At 40.3% G+C, this 18400-nt stretch overlaps 1 protein-coding gene across 1 annotated transcript; it reads left to right on the plus strand.

The window, feature by feature from the left end:
* Window positions 1-1028: 1028 nt before the first annotated feature.
* Window positions 1029-15873, plus strand: gdf5 (growth differentiation factor 5). The gene is made up of 2 exons (XM_038306068.1): window positions 1029-2372; window positions 14078-15873. Exons 1-2 carry the CDS (start codon window positions 1685-1687, stop codon window positions 15037-15039), a joined length of 1650 nt encoding a protein of 549 aa, XP_038161996.1. The 5' UTR covers window positions 1029-1684; the 3' UTR covers window positions 15040-15873.
* Window positions 15874-18400: the final 2527 nt, after the last annotated feature.

The raw sequence follows: 18400 nt of genomic DNA on the forward strand, positions 1-18400 counted from the left end.
TGAAACCTGAAAGGGCATAGATGAATTAAATCAATCAAAAAAAAGGAGCAAAAGTAAACTAAATGGCTTTTTATTCTTGAAGGGATTGTTTTGAAATCACATTGTGAATTTATGAGAGCAAATCTCTTCTCAGGATTTAGGGAAACTGTTTCAAAAAATGCATTTAATATTCTGAGTGAGGGACAGAATGGTTTTTCGAACATATAAATACCAAATTGCAGATAAACAAATCCTATAGAGTGGACATTTGATCCTTGATGTGTGCAGAGAATTTGATAAAAAACGACAGCATGAAATCCTGAACTTGACCAATTTCATTTTCTTCTTTAACTAGTAATTATTTACAAAAAAGAAAAAAGCAATACATATATGTATCATATATAATATATATTACAGTTTGTCTGTGTGTTGAACTGATTTTGTTAATGTTTCGTAATTATGTAATAAGGAAAATCTACTACAACCGAAAATGTTCTAATTGCAAGATGACTGCATATTAATTAAACTCTTAACTTTGGTTGTCAGATTAAGTTTCAGCAAATAAGACTTTAATCATTTGCCTGATATATTGTTCTATATTGTTTATTTGCTGTTAGCAGGAAATTAGAATCCAAATTAACTAATATATTTTCTTTTATTTTTTCTTGTAAATTTGTAATAAAAAATGTGTTATCACAAAATGTGTTAAATAAACTGTTAATAATTTACTGTTTTACATATGAATCTCTTTTAACATCTGTTTCAGAGATTATAGATAAAACATGAAACATCTTGACTTCATGGAAAAATCTGTTTTCTGTGCTACAGTTCATTTTCTCATTTTTTTTATAACGTAAAAAGAAAAATGCAAAAGAATGCAGCTGCATAGGGGCCTTTCAGGGGCCCTTCAGGGGCCTCTAAAGCAGCCCCTTCGTTCACCGATGTTGCTCGCATCATTTTAGACCCTGTTAAAACAGTTCGCTTCAGTGACATAATTCACTTTCCTCTCCTTTCTGCTGCTGGTTTGTGCGTTGAGGGGGTCACTTTGTGCCATTTCGTGCTGCAGTCTTAGTGAGTCATCGGTGGAAAAGAGGGAGGAAGATTTGGGGTGAAATATTGCTGTTAAATGAGTCTGGACAGCATGACATCACGGGGTAATTAAAAGCGCTTTCTGGAATTCCGTTCCCAATTCCTGCGCTCAGGTTTGCTGCAGGATCTCTGGAGCACCTGCAGGTTGGTTGGTGTGTGAAATATTTTCACTGGACGGAGTTCAAACTTTTGGAGGAAAAGAGAAAAAACGGAGGCAGCGGCATTACGCCATTCTTGCCTCTCATGGAAGAAAAAAAGTGGGATTTAAAGAAGTTTCTTGCAGATATCCAGCAGAACAGCTCGGTGGAGTTTAACTGGTGTCTGATCTGTTCCTGGCTGGATCTGTCCAGCAGGATGGTTCCTGCTCAAGGCAAATGGAAGAATAAACTTTGCAGGAATTTTGTTTTATTTGCATCTTTTCTTTAAAATGTTTTGTTAATTTTTTTCTGTTTTTGAGAGAATCATTTTTTTTTTCCAGCAGAGCGCAGAGGCTGACCTGGGGATGAAACTTCACAGGACTCTTTCTTCTGTTTTCAGCCAAACTTTTCAGTTAATTCTGAAGTGACTTTCAGCTTTATTACAATGACGGTCTGCCAGCAGGCAACAGGGCTTTAGGATGAACGTTGTAAAGCGTCTTTCTCTCCTGCTCTGCTGCTGGACTCTCATCTACCTGCATCCTGTCCGCGGTTCTCTCAGCCGGACCAGACTCCCCGAACACAGACTTGGGGAGGCGGTGGAGCGCACAGGAGGAGCCCAACGTGGGATCGGGGTGTCTACGCCAGCTGCAGGGAGGCAGCAGAGCCCCGCCGCGGGAAGCTGGAAACCTGCGGCGCGAACCCGCGCAGGACAGCCGCTGATTAAAGAGGAGACGACCCCGAAGAGAAGCAAGCAGGCTGCGGGGTCCCCATCAGGGAACCGAGAGCATCAGCAGCAGCAGCCAAACGGCGCGCTCAACCTGGGGCGTAAAGAGGCTGCGCGCTCCTGGGTCCCCGCTGCCGATGCGCGCTTTAAACCGCACATCTCCGCAGGCATCAACGCACGTGCGGCTGTAGGAAGAGACTCACCGAAAGCCGCTGCCAAGGCGAGCGCAGCGGCTGCTGCGGCGCGCAGCGGCTTTCCACCTGCGGCGCAGCGCGGAGTCACCAACAGGAGGCAGAAACTGGGCGACAAGCAGCCGCTGGTGACCCCTCACGACTACATGCTGTCCCTCTACTGGTCCCTGAGCAGCGGGGACCTGAACAGCAGCGCGCTGCATGAGGCCGGCATGGCCAACACCATCACCAGCTTCGTGGATAAAGGACACGGTAAGAGGCTGGTTCCTTTAACTCTCTTAAGATCAGCTCTAAAACTGTTTATAGCAAAAAACATGTGCTGATACACCCAAAAAGACATGAAAAAAAACTGCTTCATTTTTACCAACTGTAATCTATCCATTTGAATACATTTCAAAGTAATTTATATATTTAAAATCAGTCTATTTCAAGCAAGTAGAAAGTATTTATTGAAGGGAAATTACAGCGGAATCATCTTAGTTTATCTGGACACTTTTGGACAAATATTTCAATAAAAAGCTATAGACTTTATCTCTTCTACTGAGTTCCACTAGTACACTAGTTTTAGGCTAAAATGAGAAAATCAAAAAACTTTAAGATGGAGTTTAAGAGCTATAAAAGATGCGGTCTGATCTGAGCGGCTCTGGAGGGCGAAGAGGAGGATGAGAGGTTGGATGGAGAGAGCGGGTCAACCTGCATTCTGCAGGCTACCAGAGGAGGGCGGTGCTGAGTGTTTAAACTGTTATATTGGAATGGAAAAAACAAACAAACCAACAACAACAAAAATAATATATAGGCCTATATATCAAGACCGACAAGATATAAATATAGGGGGAGTGGCAGCTTAGTGGTTAGGACATGGATTTGGGAATCTAGAAATTCTGATTGTGAGACCCCCTCCCACAGACTGCCACTCTGAGCAAGACCCTTAACCCCAAACTGCTCCCTGCACAATGGCAGCCCACTGCTCCTCAAGGGGATGGGTTAAATGCAGAGAGTACATTTCATTTGCTCTGTACTTGTAACTGTGTATAATAAATAATAAAATGCTGGAAATGGAAAAAAAAAGAAATATAGGATATATACAGAATACATACAAAATTATATATAGAATATATACAGAAGGAATACGGCTATATGTTATAATTTAAGCATTTTTTATTTTATGTTTTTAAAGTCGTAGAGAAGTCATATTTGAAGGTCAAATTATTCTGGCTTAAACATTTTTATAAATGTACTCTTTATCAGACTATGTAGGCTACTCCAAAAATGTAGAAATTGTATTAAAAAAAATGTTTTCGTTATCTTATGCAGGCCAGTTAGTTCTATGTTAGCCTGAACACCTAAATTCGGCCGATCATATATCAACGGTCATCTTTCAATCAAATTTTTTCGATCATAGCAACTTGATTCATATGTCGCAGCTAATTTAGGCAACAGTTGAAATCAGAATGATTTCCTCTCCCATTGAGTTCCGTCCCAGTGTTCACGGGGATGGACGTCTGTGTCTTCAGCAGGCGTAGAGCTAACAGAACTGGCAGCGTTGCGAGGCAAGGGCTCAAACATGTACGGCTGTAAGCCTTCTACACCAAACCAAGCTTCTGCCGCCCTGGCGTCCTCTTCCACAACATCTTCGTCCCCGCTTTGCTCCTCTAAATAAAAAATGGATGACGGAGGAGACTCATCCACGACCTCCGACACTAAACTCTCCTCCTCTTGCATGTTTCCTCTGTCCATAGCGTTCCTTGATAGTGTCGTTTCTAAGTCACCAATTTAGTGCTACTTGGTCCCAATGAAATTTCCCATTGGGAACCTACTAGCACTAAGTTGCTAACTGGTTAGCAAGATGCTTCTCAGAAACCGGCCACAACCAAACTTGCTTGCAAACCCTCCGCGACAACAATCCCGCCCCTTGATAAATGACCATAAACAACGATAAACGGGTGGGGGTGGCGAGTTGTGGCCTTGTGGTTGGAACAGAGCACTTCCATTTTGTATCTGGCTTAAAACCCAAAGCCTGCAACTGTGGCTCTCAAAGCAAAACACTGACTGCTCCCTAAATGTAGAGGTCCAATGTCATAGTAATGTATGTTTGCAGTGAATAACATTGATTATCAATTATTATAAACAAGTGAAGTTTCTTCCTCAATCGTTTTCCAAAATTAGACCTACTAAGCTAAGATATTTCAGCCATGTAAGCTGACTCCCTTTGTTGCTGACAAACAGTATTCTATCTATCAAAGCTTTCCATACACAAGAAGGTTTTTCGTGGATATCTTCCACTCTGGTATCCAGAGGTTCAAGCTTGGTGGGGTAAGCTTTTTTTCAGGTCCAACTATTAAACCACTCAGAAATTGACCCACTACCTGTGGGAAGAGGCATTTAGGAGATGTGAAGTGTGGCTGCTGATCATTATAATCTGGCCATGGACTTAAGGAAAACAAGTTGCTTGCATCAAGTCATTGACTTGCAAGACATGCTCCTCCTGGATGAGCTTGCATTGCAAAGGTTAAACCAACATGAATGATTTAAATACAAACCAAGTAGGGATGCACCCAAATGAAAATTTTGGTTGAAACCAAAAACCAAAAATCCAGAAAAACGAAACACTAAAAGAAATGATGTTACTTATTAGAACCGTAGCATTTTTGGCTACGATGTGTACTTAACGCTCTTAAAAAACTCATATTATTTTTTAAAAAGGATTTTGCTGCATCTGTTTTGTTTCGTCTTGAACTCATGATTGGGGACATCCAACCCTCCACCTCAAAAGGACAGGATTCTGGATTATGGAATTTCAGTTTCCTCAAACCTTTGTCTTCAAAATCCAACATGGCTGCCTTGAGCGTATTAGATGGGCTTAATAAAGCATTTAATTTTGGATTCTTAATAAATCAGTCACAATGGTAGTGGAGCTTTACAGCCTCTGTTGTGTCACTACTGCTGACGTCTTTGGATGGAAAAAAGGAGTGAAGGACGTCGTTAATGGTCATGTTGCTAATAACAACTGCCCTGCTCCCTGAGCACTACAGTAAAGAGATCCTGATGGGTTTTAAATCGTGGGACAGAGCTCAGATTGGACTTGCGTCACTCTAGATCAGAATCTTAACTCACGGCTAAAATATTTAGCTGGTCATTGTCCCAATTACTCCCTCTGCAGAAAGTGGGGCTAGTGAAGCCACTAACCACTAGGGAGCACTCATGATAACAAAGCATACATTTTTGGAGATTCTTTTCCAGATGTGGGTTCATGTTGGAACCTCAGACTATGGTTTATTGAAGCATGTTGTTTTGCATCAGCTGGAACCAGAGCAGACTTTGCTTTTGAAACCAGTCTTCCCAGTGCTTCTGTCTCTGGAGCGGCCCTGGGAACATGTATGTAGAGGTGTGTGTGTGTGTATTTGTTCTCGTCTATTTGTGGATGTACTGCAGACTTTACACGTCTGTGAGTTCCAGCTGCGCGTTTCCAACATCTGGTGGGCTCTCAGCGATATCCGTCTCCAGGAGGGTAAATAAACAGTCCTCCAGGCCCCCTTTGGTGTAATGTTGTCTTTACAGCATAAAACTGTTTAAAACTGTGTTTAATTGACCAGAGTTTAATATTTCTGCTGCTGCTGGAAGGTTTATATTTCCACCACTTAATGCACTTGTAATTTAGGCTTTATTTGTTCAGTGAGTCCTCAGCAGGACGCTGTTGACCTCGTCGACATATTTAAAGAAGAGATTGATCACCCAGAACCTTCTCTTCCTCTTTTATCGTCTTTCCTCATTTCATTTCTGGTTCCTCCTTAATGTCTCATATTTTTATTGTTTATTTTCTTTCTGTCGTTTCTTCCTTTTTCTCTCTCCCATGTTATTATTGTTTTCTTTTCACCACCTGAGTGTCTTTGAAAGGCTTTCTAGGACCCCTTCATGTTGGCACGTACAGCTAACCATTCTGAGGACCTCACTTCTTAAATGAAAAACTCCACCTGGACATATATCCATATAAATCATATTGCTGACCTCTGCCTGCCTGGATTTAACTACTGACTTCACCATAGGAATGTAAACCTGATAATGAAACATATCTACTTGTACTAGAGCTATCTTCCACTGAATAAGACTGTTTAATTAACAATGGGAGAAATAAAAATTCTAAGTTCTAAGTTAAAGAGGAGAAGAGGAGTTCTAAGAATGCATTTTTTTCATCATTCAAATGTGGCTGCAGTCCTATCAGCTGAAGCAACAGCTGAAATTTCAGAAAATGATGAAGATAGAATTGGACCCCACAGTTCTTAGGACATTGGGTCAACAATTGTCCCTTCTGGTAATCACTTTAGGAGCAGAGGAGTACTTAATAAAAATAACAAACTAAAAATACCACCCGTCTTCTAAAAGTCCGAAAAAATGTTCAGAATAATTGAAAAAGTAAAAGTACCAACTATATTTTTACATAAAAAGAAGCGAAACATACATTTTTTTTTTGGTTGTTTTTTCCCCCCTTTACTTCACTTGGTGTAAAAACAACAGTGGTAGAAGTTGTCACTCTAAACATTATTTTTAATCAGTGTCATCCATAAGAACTCACACATAAACCATCATGTTGAACGACACACATCCACAAATATGATGTGTGCATAAGAAACTAAAATTGCAGTAAGAACACAATGAAATGTGAATACTTTTTCTTAGAGAGAAAACAAATAACAAACAATGAAAAAAGACTAAGCATTGTGTCAAAATAAAGACAAAACAAATAAATTTCACTACACTTTAATACCAAAATTCAGAATAGTTTACCGTAACTTAGTTTTATGAGCTTTTAGACCATTATTTAGAATAAGAGATCTCTGAAGACATAAAAGAAATGAATATTTACGTTTTTGAAGAGGGATACTCAATTCAACAACACCAACAACGAAAAATTCCACACAATAATGTGTTGCCTGAATCTGTATATATATATTTACCTACATGAATATATGTAAAAGGGAATTAATTGGAGATAGATTTTTTCCCACCACAGGTGCATTCCCACCAGGATAAACAGAACAAAGTTCTTCTCTTGTTCACATGCAGATTCCATATAAACAAATCCTTTTTAATGAAAAATTGTGATCATATAGAAATGATTAAAAGAACGATTTCAATGTCTCTCAGGTAACAACATGAAATTAAAAGTCTGTATTTAATAAAATACTCGGTTGAGCATAGATCTACAAAAAATAACCGCGATGAAGTAAATGTGTTCAGTTACTGTAAACCTCCGTTAAGGAGACTTCTTCAGCCTGACAGCAGGCATCTCAGATTTTCATTAAAACCCAGTTTCAGCGCAATCTTCACTTTTCATTTGTTAAGCTGCTTCACTTAGAGAGAAAAAGAACAAACTAAAGAAAGAGTTTAAAACTGGATCTTTTTGGCCCTTAGTCACAAGCACTTTTTCAAAAAGACAGAATTTGTTCTAATTCTTTGATTGAGTCGATAAAATCCCAAACATAACAGCTTCTGTGACAGAAGCCAGGATTTTATTTCCAACCAGGGAATTCCTAAAAAGCTTTTAGCGAGGCGCAGCGTGCCTCAGAGGTTTGTCATTGTTTGATTCCCGAGCTGAGTTATTTACTTAATGTCTTCTTCTTCGGTGTCTGTCCTTCATCATATTAAGCTATTAATAAATAAAGGCAACTAAAGCCAAAAAAAAATCTTACAATAATGAAAAACATAGCTGAAGACTTGGCATACTGCAGGACAGTCAGCTGACAGACGATGCTTCTTTAAGGTGTTTCCTCTTTTTCCTCTTATTCCTGAAGACATTTTTTAAGATTTGAACATCTCTCTTTGGCTTCAGATAGAAACTCTAAACACACACTTTGTTCCTTAGTACTAGTTTTTATCCCCATCTAGCAGCTGCAGTTGTCCTTCTGTCTCTTTCATTTCATCTCATAAACATAAACCCTCCTAACTTATTCTCTGTTAGTGTAAGCTATTACATAAATTAATTCATTCATTCATCTAACCACCCAGGTCATCCTCAGTCTACCTCTTTACAGTATGCTCATATTTAGAAAGATATATTATGGTGAGTGTTGGCCTAGTGGTTAGAGCAGTGCGCTTATGCTCTGAGAAAGTTGTAAGTATCCGCTTTGATCACCTCAGAGTGCCTATCTGGGTTCCTGAGCAAAACCCTTAACCCAACACTGCTCCCCTGGCGCCACACAAAGGCAGCCCACTGTCACCAAGGGGATGGGTGAAATGCAATGATTTAATTTAAAAATATGCAATTTGTTTTCATTGGCTGTGATTCTGACCTCTATTTAGACATGGATTACCAGAAATATCAGAAATCCTTACACTTGAAATCAGTAGAATTGACCTCCTGCTGGCATGTAGGCGTTTCCCTTGAATGTTTTGTCATGAAACGGGGACAGATGGACCCAGTATTCAAGGAGAGACAGTCAGTGGGAAAGTTCAAAAAGTTTATTAAATAAAACAAAAACTAAAGTGGAGCTGTGGCTCGCGGACACTGCAGGATGGGGAGCGGGGCACGGCCCAATCACAGAACTCTGCAGGAGAAACACACATAAGTGACCACGATTATCTGACAGAAGATGATTATATGAGTTGGCCACTTACCTGGTTTAACAGTCCAGTCCTAGAATGTCCCCAAGTGCTGCAGTCCCAGAGTACATGGAAGCCGATCCTGGTCAGGGATCAAGAACAGACAGGAACAGGATCCAGATCAGACAGGAACAGACAGGAACAGGATCCAGATCAGACAGGAACAGACAGGAACAGGATCCAGATCAGACAGGAACAGACAGGTGGCAGGATCCAGAGTTTCAGGCACCCACAGACTCCCAGGAGGGTTCAGAGTCTGACTGGGACTGGAAGCATGACCAGGTGGTCACACACAGGAGCAGACAGGATCAGGTGCAGATGAGCAGGCTCAGTGGAAGAGGGTAGCCGAGACAGGACGTGGAACCAGAACTTGATGCAGGACTTTAAACTGGTCTCCTCCCCGGAGCCAGGCTTACTGAGATAAAAACTGAACCTCCCCACATATGGAGCCAAAAACCCAGAGGACTCCACGGGGGAGGAACAGTGGACAATCAGGAGACGAGACAAACACTAGAACCCTCTTTCCACTGGCTGCCAGGATCCATAACATGAACCAGAAATTAACAGGACGAACAGAACGACTAACTAAGAACAAGTATGATCTGGCACTGAATGCTCAGGCTGAACTGAATATAAACAGAAGAAACAGGTAAGAGGAATACATTATAATTGAGGCAGGGAGGGAAAATGACAGGTGAAAGGAATGACTAATTAAGGAGCAGCAAACAGGCCAGATCATGACAGACTCTCCTGTTTTTGGTTTGTTTTTAAATAACCAATAATAATTAATATAGCTGTCCTTGTTTCTTTCAGGGTCTTTTTATGCTGAAGTTCTTTCCAGGTGGTGTATAATTTTTCACAGAGTGGTTTTACGCATCAGTACATCAGATGGTTTCTAAAAGTTGTATAGTTATACTTTTGAATACTTAAGTAATTTCAAAAGTAAGTACTTAAATAATTTAACTGAAGTAGATGTTTAAGTAACTTTTACTTGTAGTTGAGTAAGATTTGACTATGAGTATGAATACTTTTACTCAAGTACTTCTGAGGATTCTATGTTAAATAAATAACAGTAGGTTTATTGTGACACTTAACAGGTGATTAATAGTTTAGCTACGTTTCTGTGCTGCGTTCCATGTTAAAATTCAGAACTAAAAAAAAACTTATCTAATATAGGAGGCAACCATTTTTAAGTTGTTGACCCGCTTAGTTGTATAAAAGTGTACAAAAATAAAAGTGCAGTCATAACAGTGTAAAATATTGATAAGGCCACATAGCCAGCAACCCCCTCTGTGCCGCATGGTATGATATGCAATTACTGCAACATCTCATTATTATTTTCACTTTTCACATCTGATGAAACATAAATGGAGAAACAAACATGTTGTTAAAATAAACAAGAACCATCTTTAAAAGCAGCTGGACTCACATTAAACGTAGCCGTTGTCAGAAGAACAAAACCATCTCTGGGAAGCCCTTTATTCTATGTCCATCAGTCCTCTTAGGATTAGTTTCATGTGTCTAATTGAAAAAGTTTGGATCTTAGATCACTTTTAGTTAACCGCCTGACTTGGAGGTTTCGCCTGTGGACGACTCTGATCCCGTCAAAAGCCCACCCACCATCTGCTAGCCTGGAGGGAGTGACAGGTGAAATCCGAGGCCAAGAACGTTATTCAGAAGGCTCAAATTATCTCCATGAAAACCTTTTCCACGTGGGCTCAGAGCCTGAAATACTTTGGATTCTCTTTTGGACATTAAGGATGTAAAGTCTGAGGCGATAACAAAGACCACACCTGAGAGCTCCGCAGCTTGCAAACATTTCCACAACATTTTCAACCTTTTTGCTTTAAAAGTATTTGAGTTTGTGAAATCGAATTCCACTCAGCTTTAATCAGGCCGTCGTAGAGAAGTGCCAGCATTTCTGCATGCGTGTGTGTGTATGTGTTTGCTGTTGATGGTTTGTTTCCTCTGCAGCAGATGCTCATTTGCTGTCAGCAGGGAATAGCTGCAGGTCTGTAATAGCAGGCCTGTTTGTGGTCAGATGTGGTCTCCCTGTCTGGTTCTAATGTACTCTTTAGTGCACGCTGCAGTGTTGGAGGGGAGGAGGGGTGTCGTGAGAAGGAAGACGCTGTGTGAGAATCCAGAGGTTCCTTTGAGGACTGTGATGAGTTTCAGGACATCTTGGAAAAAAAGTAAGGGGTCGCATTGTTGCAGACTGACGGATCAGGTTTGGTTCTGGGGTTCAATTTGGGATCAGGTTTCGGTTTAGCGTGAGGGTCCCCATAATGTCTCACATGGGCTGGGTCCTCAAAATCATGCAATTACAAACATGCATGTTTGGGCGTGTTTTATGGGGTCTTTACTGGTTTCTCTAAATGATGTTAAAGCAAAACATCTCACCATGTTCTCTACCTGACCGCAGTCTAAGTTTGCCAGCTGAATGAGAACTAATTCAGGCGCTTTATTCACACAAAACATTTGAACAACTTAAAGTATTTAATTATTTCTTGGAAACAAAGCTAAAAAAAAAAAGAATGTAGTAATAAATTACTGTCATCATTCAGAAAAATAAATATTGCTTCAAACATGAAACCATTTGCAAACCTAGGAAAAAAAACACTTTTAAGAGTAGAACAACTGCAATAAGCAGTTTTAAAACAAAACTTACAAAACTTGCTTGATTAGCTCCTCATTCCAGGCTAGCCAGTTTCTCAAGAGAAAGAACCAAGATACAATCATCAGTAAAAGTGGAAATGCTTCTTACTGGGATACTTCCAGTTGAAAACCACAAAGCTTCACACCAGGAGTTGAGTATAAGCATCTTCTAAAAATAATCGCTCCATAAACTAAAGGAAGTTTTATCTCCTTAACCAACGCATTTGAGAAATAGATGCTATGGTTGCAGCTAGTTGATGTTACCCCTAGGGAAGCGATTAAGTGTTGTACAGACTTGTGCAGTGTTGTGTGCAAATTTCATCTTTATGAGTACGATTTTAATGTTTTGTTTTTTTTTCAAGGTAAATTGTTTTGGATTTGAAACATTTCTAAGTGTCATGGTTTTATCTAAAGCTCGGACCCACATGCAGTGAAACCAGTTCAGAGAGACACAGATGAAAAGTTTAACAGGTTTATTGAAGAGTTTAGGCTCGGTGCAGAGTTGCTCAGAACTCAGCGCGACCGGAACTGGAAGGTGAAGGGAAGACAAACGATTAGTTCAGGCTCAGTGGGAAATTTTATACTTGGATATGGAGAAGAGGATCTGGTGGTTGACTCACTTTTCCAGAGAAGTTGTAGGATCTTTGACTCCAACCTGCGTGCTGTTTTCCAGTGTTATTCTGATTTGGTGGAGGGCGGAACAGGGTTTACCCAGAACTCGGATGGTTTATGGTGAACGGAGAAACTGGCTGCCACTCAGATTTCCTGCGGTACTTGAACGGGTCGTAATGGAGATGATTCCCTTGCTCAGAGAGTTAACTCAACGTCCTCTTCAAGGAAGAAGGATCCAAACCTCCTGTTTGAATCCCCTGCTCGGTTCGAGGCTAGTTGATTCCTTCAGGGAGAGAAGGTCTGGAAAGATCCAGTTTGCAGGAAGACTTCCTGTCGAGAGGCAAAGACAAAAACGAAGTTAAAACTCAGGTAGAACAAGAACTTAGTCTTACTCAGCAAAAAACTCAGCTTGGCTAGAGTACCCAAAACTGGCAAACACTCTGGCGTCGAGGTAGTGGCAGTCAGCAGCTTAAGAGCACTCTGCTAATGAGGCAACCATCATCAGGTGTGTGAGGAGGCAGACCAGAACCAGGCGCCTCATGCTGGTGGAAGGGAAAACAACACCAAAAGACAAACACACAGACTGGAGTCCTGACTCTAAGTTCAGTCCATCTGCTATAATTATGACATAAAATGAACCTGCTGTACATTTTGATTTAGATGGAGGTCAGTGTTTCCAGGTAAGGAGTAATTCATCCTTTCTTCAGCAAAGGAGTGTCTTTATTTCTAAAAGCATCTTAGATTGCAAATAATAATAACAGTAGACACTCTATGGTCACTGGTATTTAGGAAATAAAAAAACATCATCTGTGCTCTTTTTAGCAGACGGTGATTCACTTCCCGGAGCTTAGAAATAATTTTAGGGAGAACCATAGCTGCCTGTAGTAGACATTTTTAAACTTAGTCTAGTTTGACTAAATATGCGTCACAGAGGAACAGATTGTAGCGCCTCTTACGTCTTCTGGAAAATAATTTCACAGTACAGAAATATTTATTCTAGAATAGAAAAGCTTTTTTATGGTATCATATAAACACAGATTAACTTTAGTTCATTTTGACTGACTTTTACAGTATATTAACATCCCTTATATGAGTCTCAAATCTAATATTGTCAGATTATTTTTTTTATTATTAATACTTTATAATGATATATTCATTACCATTAGGCCTTTTGCTCCTCAACATATAAGAAATAATTAAATGCTACTGCTAAGTACATGTTGATATGATCACAAAATAAAGCTGCACAAAGTAAACCAGCTAATAAGCCGATAAAATGTGATCCTAAACATTATTCTTTTCTAAAAGATGAAATGATTCTGTTTGTTTTTCAGCCTGACTCTGTAATTCATTTGTTTTGGACATCAGAGCTCTTTGCAAGGAACTTTTTCCATTTCTCTCCATCCCTTTTGCTCCCTGTCAGGCAAAACCAAATAATTGGCTGAAAAGTTGACATGTTTGTGTGGCGATGGTGGCGATGTAAGCGGAGGTAGAGATGATAAATGCAACCCAAAGTTACAGAATCGTCTCCATGAATCATTGAGGGCAGTTTGATTTTCAGCTGCTTCGGACCTGTTTCTTTTTTTAACAGTTTGTAAACGACAATCGAAGAAAAGAGCGATTAATGTTCCTCTTTATAGCCAAAGAATTAAAAAGAAATATGTTTACTTTTACCTTACATAATAACTGAAATGAGAAGAAATTGAAAAACCATCTCAGTCTTATGTTTTTTTTATTCACTTCCTTTTACAGGCAAGAAAATGAATAGCTAATTATCGCATTTTGATGTTATGATTCAGACAGCCAACAGTTGTGAAATCTTCATCATCATCTAAAACTGTTTTCATATTGATTCACAAAGTGAAACCAGTTGGATAGAACACATAATAAATTGAAATAATGGGACAATAATGGGCTGTCAGTCAGACTCTCACATGTCCAGCTGGAAGACCTTCTATGACCAGATGGGATTTATGGAAGCTAAAGCCAAACAATGCTGGAAAACCGCTGGGGTTCCTCTGTATGTGCTGTGGAGATGCTAACAGAATCTTTTTAACTGTTTTCTTTTGTTCTTTGTCTCCCCCGTCTGGCAGATGATCGAGGGCCTGTCCTGCGCCGTCAGTGGTATCAGTTCAACATCAGCTCTTTGGAGCGGGACGGGCTCCTGGGTGCAGAGCTACGCATCCTGAGGAAGCTGGTGTCTGACCCCCGCTTGGCTTTGGCGGGTCTCGCAGCAGGTGAAGAAAGAGGAAGAGGAGGATCCAGCCCAGTCTTGAAGCTGCACACCTGTGCTTCAGGCAAACAGAAACCAGTTCTCCTCCAGACTAAGACCCTGGAGGATCTCCTCAGTGGATTCGGCACCAAATGGGAAGTGTTTGACATCTATAAGGTCTTCAAGGGATTCAAAAACCAGCAGGACCAGTTCTCCCAGCAGCTCTGCTTTGAGCTGGAGGCCCTGGAGCACAGAAGAGGTCGCTCTCTAGACCTGAGAACTCTTGGGTTCGCTCGAACCGGCAGGACCAACAAGGAGAAGGCTTTCCTCCTGGCATTTGGGAGAAGCAAGAAGCGCGACCTCTTTTACAATGAGATCAAAGCCCGTTCAGGCCACGACAACAAAACCGTCTATGAATACCTGTTCAACCAGCGACGAATGAGACGTGCTCCCCCACCAAGAAACTCCAAGAAGATCTCCCGCCCCTCCCTGCAGATCCCTCCTCAACACCAGGCGTCCAAGACTAGGCCTCGCTGCCACCGTCGGCGGCTCCACGTTAACTTTAAGGAGATGGGCTGGGATGACTGGATCATCGCTCCCCTGGAGTACGACGCCTATCACTGCGACGGCGCCTGTGACTTCCCCATTCGCTCGCACCTGGAGCCCACCAACCACGCCATCATACAGACCCTGATTAACTCCATGGACCCAGATGCCACTCCACCCACCTGCTGTGTCCCGACTCGCCTCAGCGCCATCAGCATCCTCTACATCGACTCTGCCAATAACGTCGTCTACAAGCAGTACGAGGAGATGGTGGTGGAGTCCTGCGGCTGCAGGTAGCAGAGACAGAAAACTGAGAAACGTCTTGTTTGTTCCAACCTTTCTGGAAATCTGACAGAAAAATCATCACAGAGCAGTAATTTCAGACCCACTGCTGTGCCACAGGCATGACTCTTCCCACTCCAGTGGGCTATCACACTGCATACCAAAGGCTGCAAAGACTAAACACGGGAAGATAGACCGATGGAGATTGTGCTCTTAAACACAGACTCACTAAAACTGTTGATGTTGTCAGGATGTGTCTGAGAGACGGCCCAAAACAAAAACAGGCCTGGACAGAAAAAAAGACTCTCCTCAGATCTGTATCAGAGCCGTGATTGGTGGAAAAAGTTCTGAAGAAACATTAAGGGAATTATACTCAGAACTGCCCCTTTTTTTCCAGCACTTATCTGATGGAGTCATTTGTAATCCTTAACCAAGACGTCTCTTTTTCTGTGAAGCATGTGAAGAATCTCTGATGTTTAAATACCAGCCAGTGATGAAGTGCTAATGTGACCTGCTCCAAATGTGGGAAAGTTGTTTAGACTAGTCTTCAATAAAAAATTCCTGACTGACTGAGCTCCAAACTCCTATCAGTGCACCCCCCCCCCATCGAAATGATCTGCAGACTAAACTATTAAAAGAATCTTAAAGCTTCAGATGCCAAAATTACAGTTTAACACAAGAATGCATTTTTATAACATCTTTATTTATAACATCCATGTTTCACTACGATCTAACAAATTCCTACAGTTTCCTACTTTCAATCTGCATCATGAACATCCCCTGAGTCCTAAATGTTAAGAAAACCCAGCACTGTAAAAGCTAAATGAATAAAACCACATTTAAAAACTATTAAAAGTTATGATGGATTATTAAAAAACAAACATTGAGATTACTTAAAGTACTTTTGTCTGTGGTTTAATTATTTTTAATTAACTTTTTACTTACTCTATTTTTTTATTACAGTCAATATAAAGATTTGAGCTAAAAGACATGAAATCGGGGCTCAGGCCTGACTGAACTGCTTCTTTCCAAGATGTCTCCATGACACAACTTTTCTTTCCAACAAGCCTACAGCCAAAGACGGAAAACACTGCAGATAAGGTGAACAACAGAACCTCACCACAGAAAATAAGTTAATTTCCTTTTCTTAACCTGTTTTGGAGTTATTTAGATCTTAATCTTAATCTGTGAAATATTTAATTGAAAGAATGACTCATTTTCAGGAGCTTTGTTCAGACCTTTGAGCACCTCTTAAACGTCTCATGTTTTGTCAATTTCCAGCAGCAGATTCGATATATTCAGTGAGATATACGTAGTGATGAGGCATGGTGGTGGCACCATCATGCTGAGGGAATTTTTTACTTAGAGGGACATGTCAGAGTAGATGGGAAGATGGGCGGGGATAACTTCAGGACAACCATGGAAAAAACCTGTTAGAGGTTGCAGAAGACCTGAGAGGGGAGGAGGCCTACAACCCTGATGGAAGGATGGACGGACGGATGGACAGACAGACAGATGGATGGATGGATGGGAAGAACCTCTGAGGTCAGAACCAGAACCAACTCAAATTCAAAGAGGAGTGGATTCTATCTCCTAATTACGAGACTTCTGGCAGCTGGTTGAACTGAAAGTTATGTTTGAAAATCAGAGTATCACCTTGCTGATGTTTCATTCATTGACTGAGCTTTGCATGAAGGGAATGTTACAGCAATCTGGAAAAGAAGAAGGACAGAACAAAAGGTTTGATGATTTCAAGATAAAGTATTGTTGAACTATCTCTAGTCTGTTAGGAGTAGCTGTTTAAATAGAGACATGATCTTTTTCCAGCCATAGAATAACTATTAAAACAGATAAAAGTTCAGATGAAGACAATAAAGGAATAAGAACGGCAGGTTTTAATAAAGAGCACTAGAAACTCCGAGCTTTGAGTGGATGAACCGCGGTAAACTGGTGGAAAATGAGGAAGAAACTAGGGGACCTAAAGGTTACAGCAGCATCTGGATGAGAGGAGATTTACTACAGAAACACATGACCATCAAAACCAAACAAACTGAAGGCTTAAAGGGATGTAAACAAACAAAGGAAGGAAACCTAAACCCAACAAATACCAAGTCCTGAAGACCAGAAAAAAAAATCTGAAACAAGCTTTAATGATTCCTGCAACCCAATGAGAAAACAGAAAGTGGATTCTCACATAACCTACAGTATTATCATCAATATTAGTATCTATCTGAGACCCAGAATGATGCAGAATTAACTTTAACACAAATGTTAAAGTTGAAATTTAACACAAATGTTAAAATCATTTATTTATTTTCATAAATAATCTTTTAATGCGATACTTTAAAATGTGCATAAAAAACATGGATGGACTTGTGTTCATTATGGCTTAAAGATTATAAAAACCTAAAAAACAAAAATGTATTTGTAAGTTGTGATGCAATGTTCTAACACGGCAGGCTGAGAGCTGTCTAACAGTCACAGAAAAAGTCTTGGTAGGTGAAACAAAACAGATCACTGAAAGAGAGTCTGGAAAAGGTTTACATTTACAGAATAGAGATAGCTGCAGTCTTGATTAAATGGATAGAGTAAATGATAGGAGCTTCAACCAAGTATTGGGTACATTTATTGCACAGAAAAGTGTTGGTTAAATGAAATCTAAACTCATCTTAAAAAAAACCCATTTTGGGTTTTTATCAGTTGTGAAACCTTAATAATTGAAATAAATCAATAAATGTTTACTTCCATCACTTGCTTCATTACTGTCTAAAAGATCTATATCATGTAGAAGTTTAACCTTTAGAACTAGAACACTTAAATAAATTGTACAAGGCCACGGTGGCTGAGGGGTAAATACACGCTTTACAGCAAATTCAAAAGCCTCAAAATCAAAACTTAGACCATCAGACACAAAAATGATACTAAAACACAAAAACACACGCAAATAAAAAAAGTTGCAAAAGAGAAACGCTGCAATCGTAAAAATTAGGGAGCAGCTAAGTGAAAACATGTTGCAGACACCTAAATAATACTAACACGCAAAGAGTCATGCAAAGGGAAAATGTTGCAAGTAGTAAAAGCAAATCCGTGTCAAGAAAAGCTTCAAACTGCTGTCGCCTGGGAGTAGAGCTCCAGACCACCAGGGGGAGATGGTCATTACAATGAAAGCCAAAAGTGGTATCTGGCATGCCACTGAGGAGTGGCAAATGCCACTTTTCAACTGGCATGTTCTATTTTTCCTGGCATATGTAGAGAATATGCATCTATAGGATGTGGAGGAGAAGCAGTTTTACACCAAGCCTCTCAGATGACCGAGCTCCTTACCTTTTCTGTAGGAGTTCCCAGCTCATTTCATCATTTCAACTGCATATATGCA

The sequence above is a fragment of the Cyprinodon tularosa genome, unplaced genomic scaffold (assembly GCF_016077235.1).
Source record: "Cyprinodon tularosa strain WSP-4 unplaced genomic scaffold, ASM1607723v1 ctg570, whole genome shotgun sequence".
In the NCBI taxonomy this organism is placed as follows: domain Eukaryota; kingdom Metazoa; phylum Chordata; class Actinopteri; order Cyprinodontiformes; family Cyprinodontidae; genus Cyprinodon; species Cyprinodon tularosa.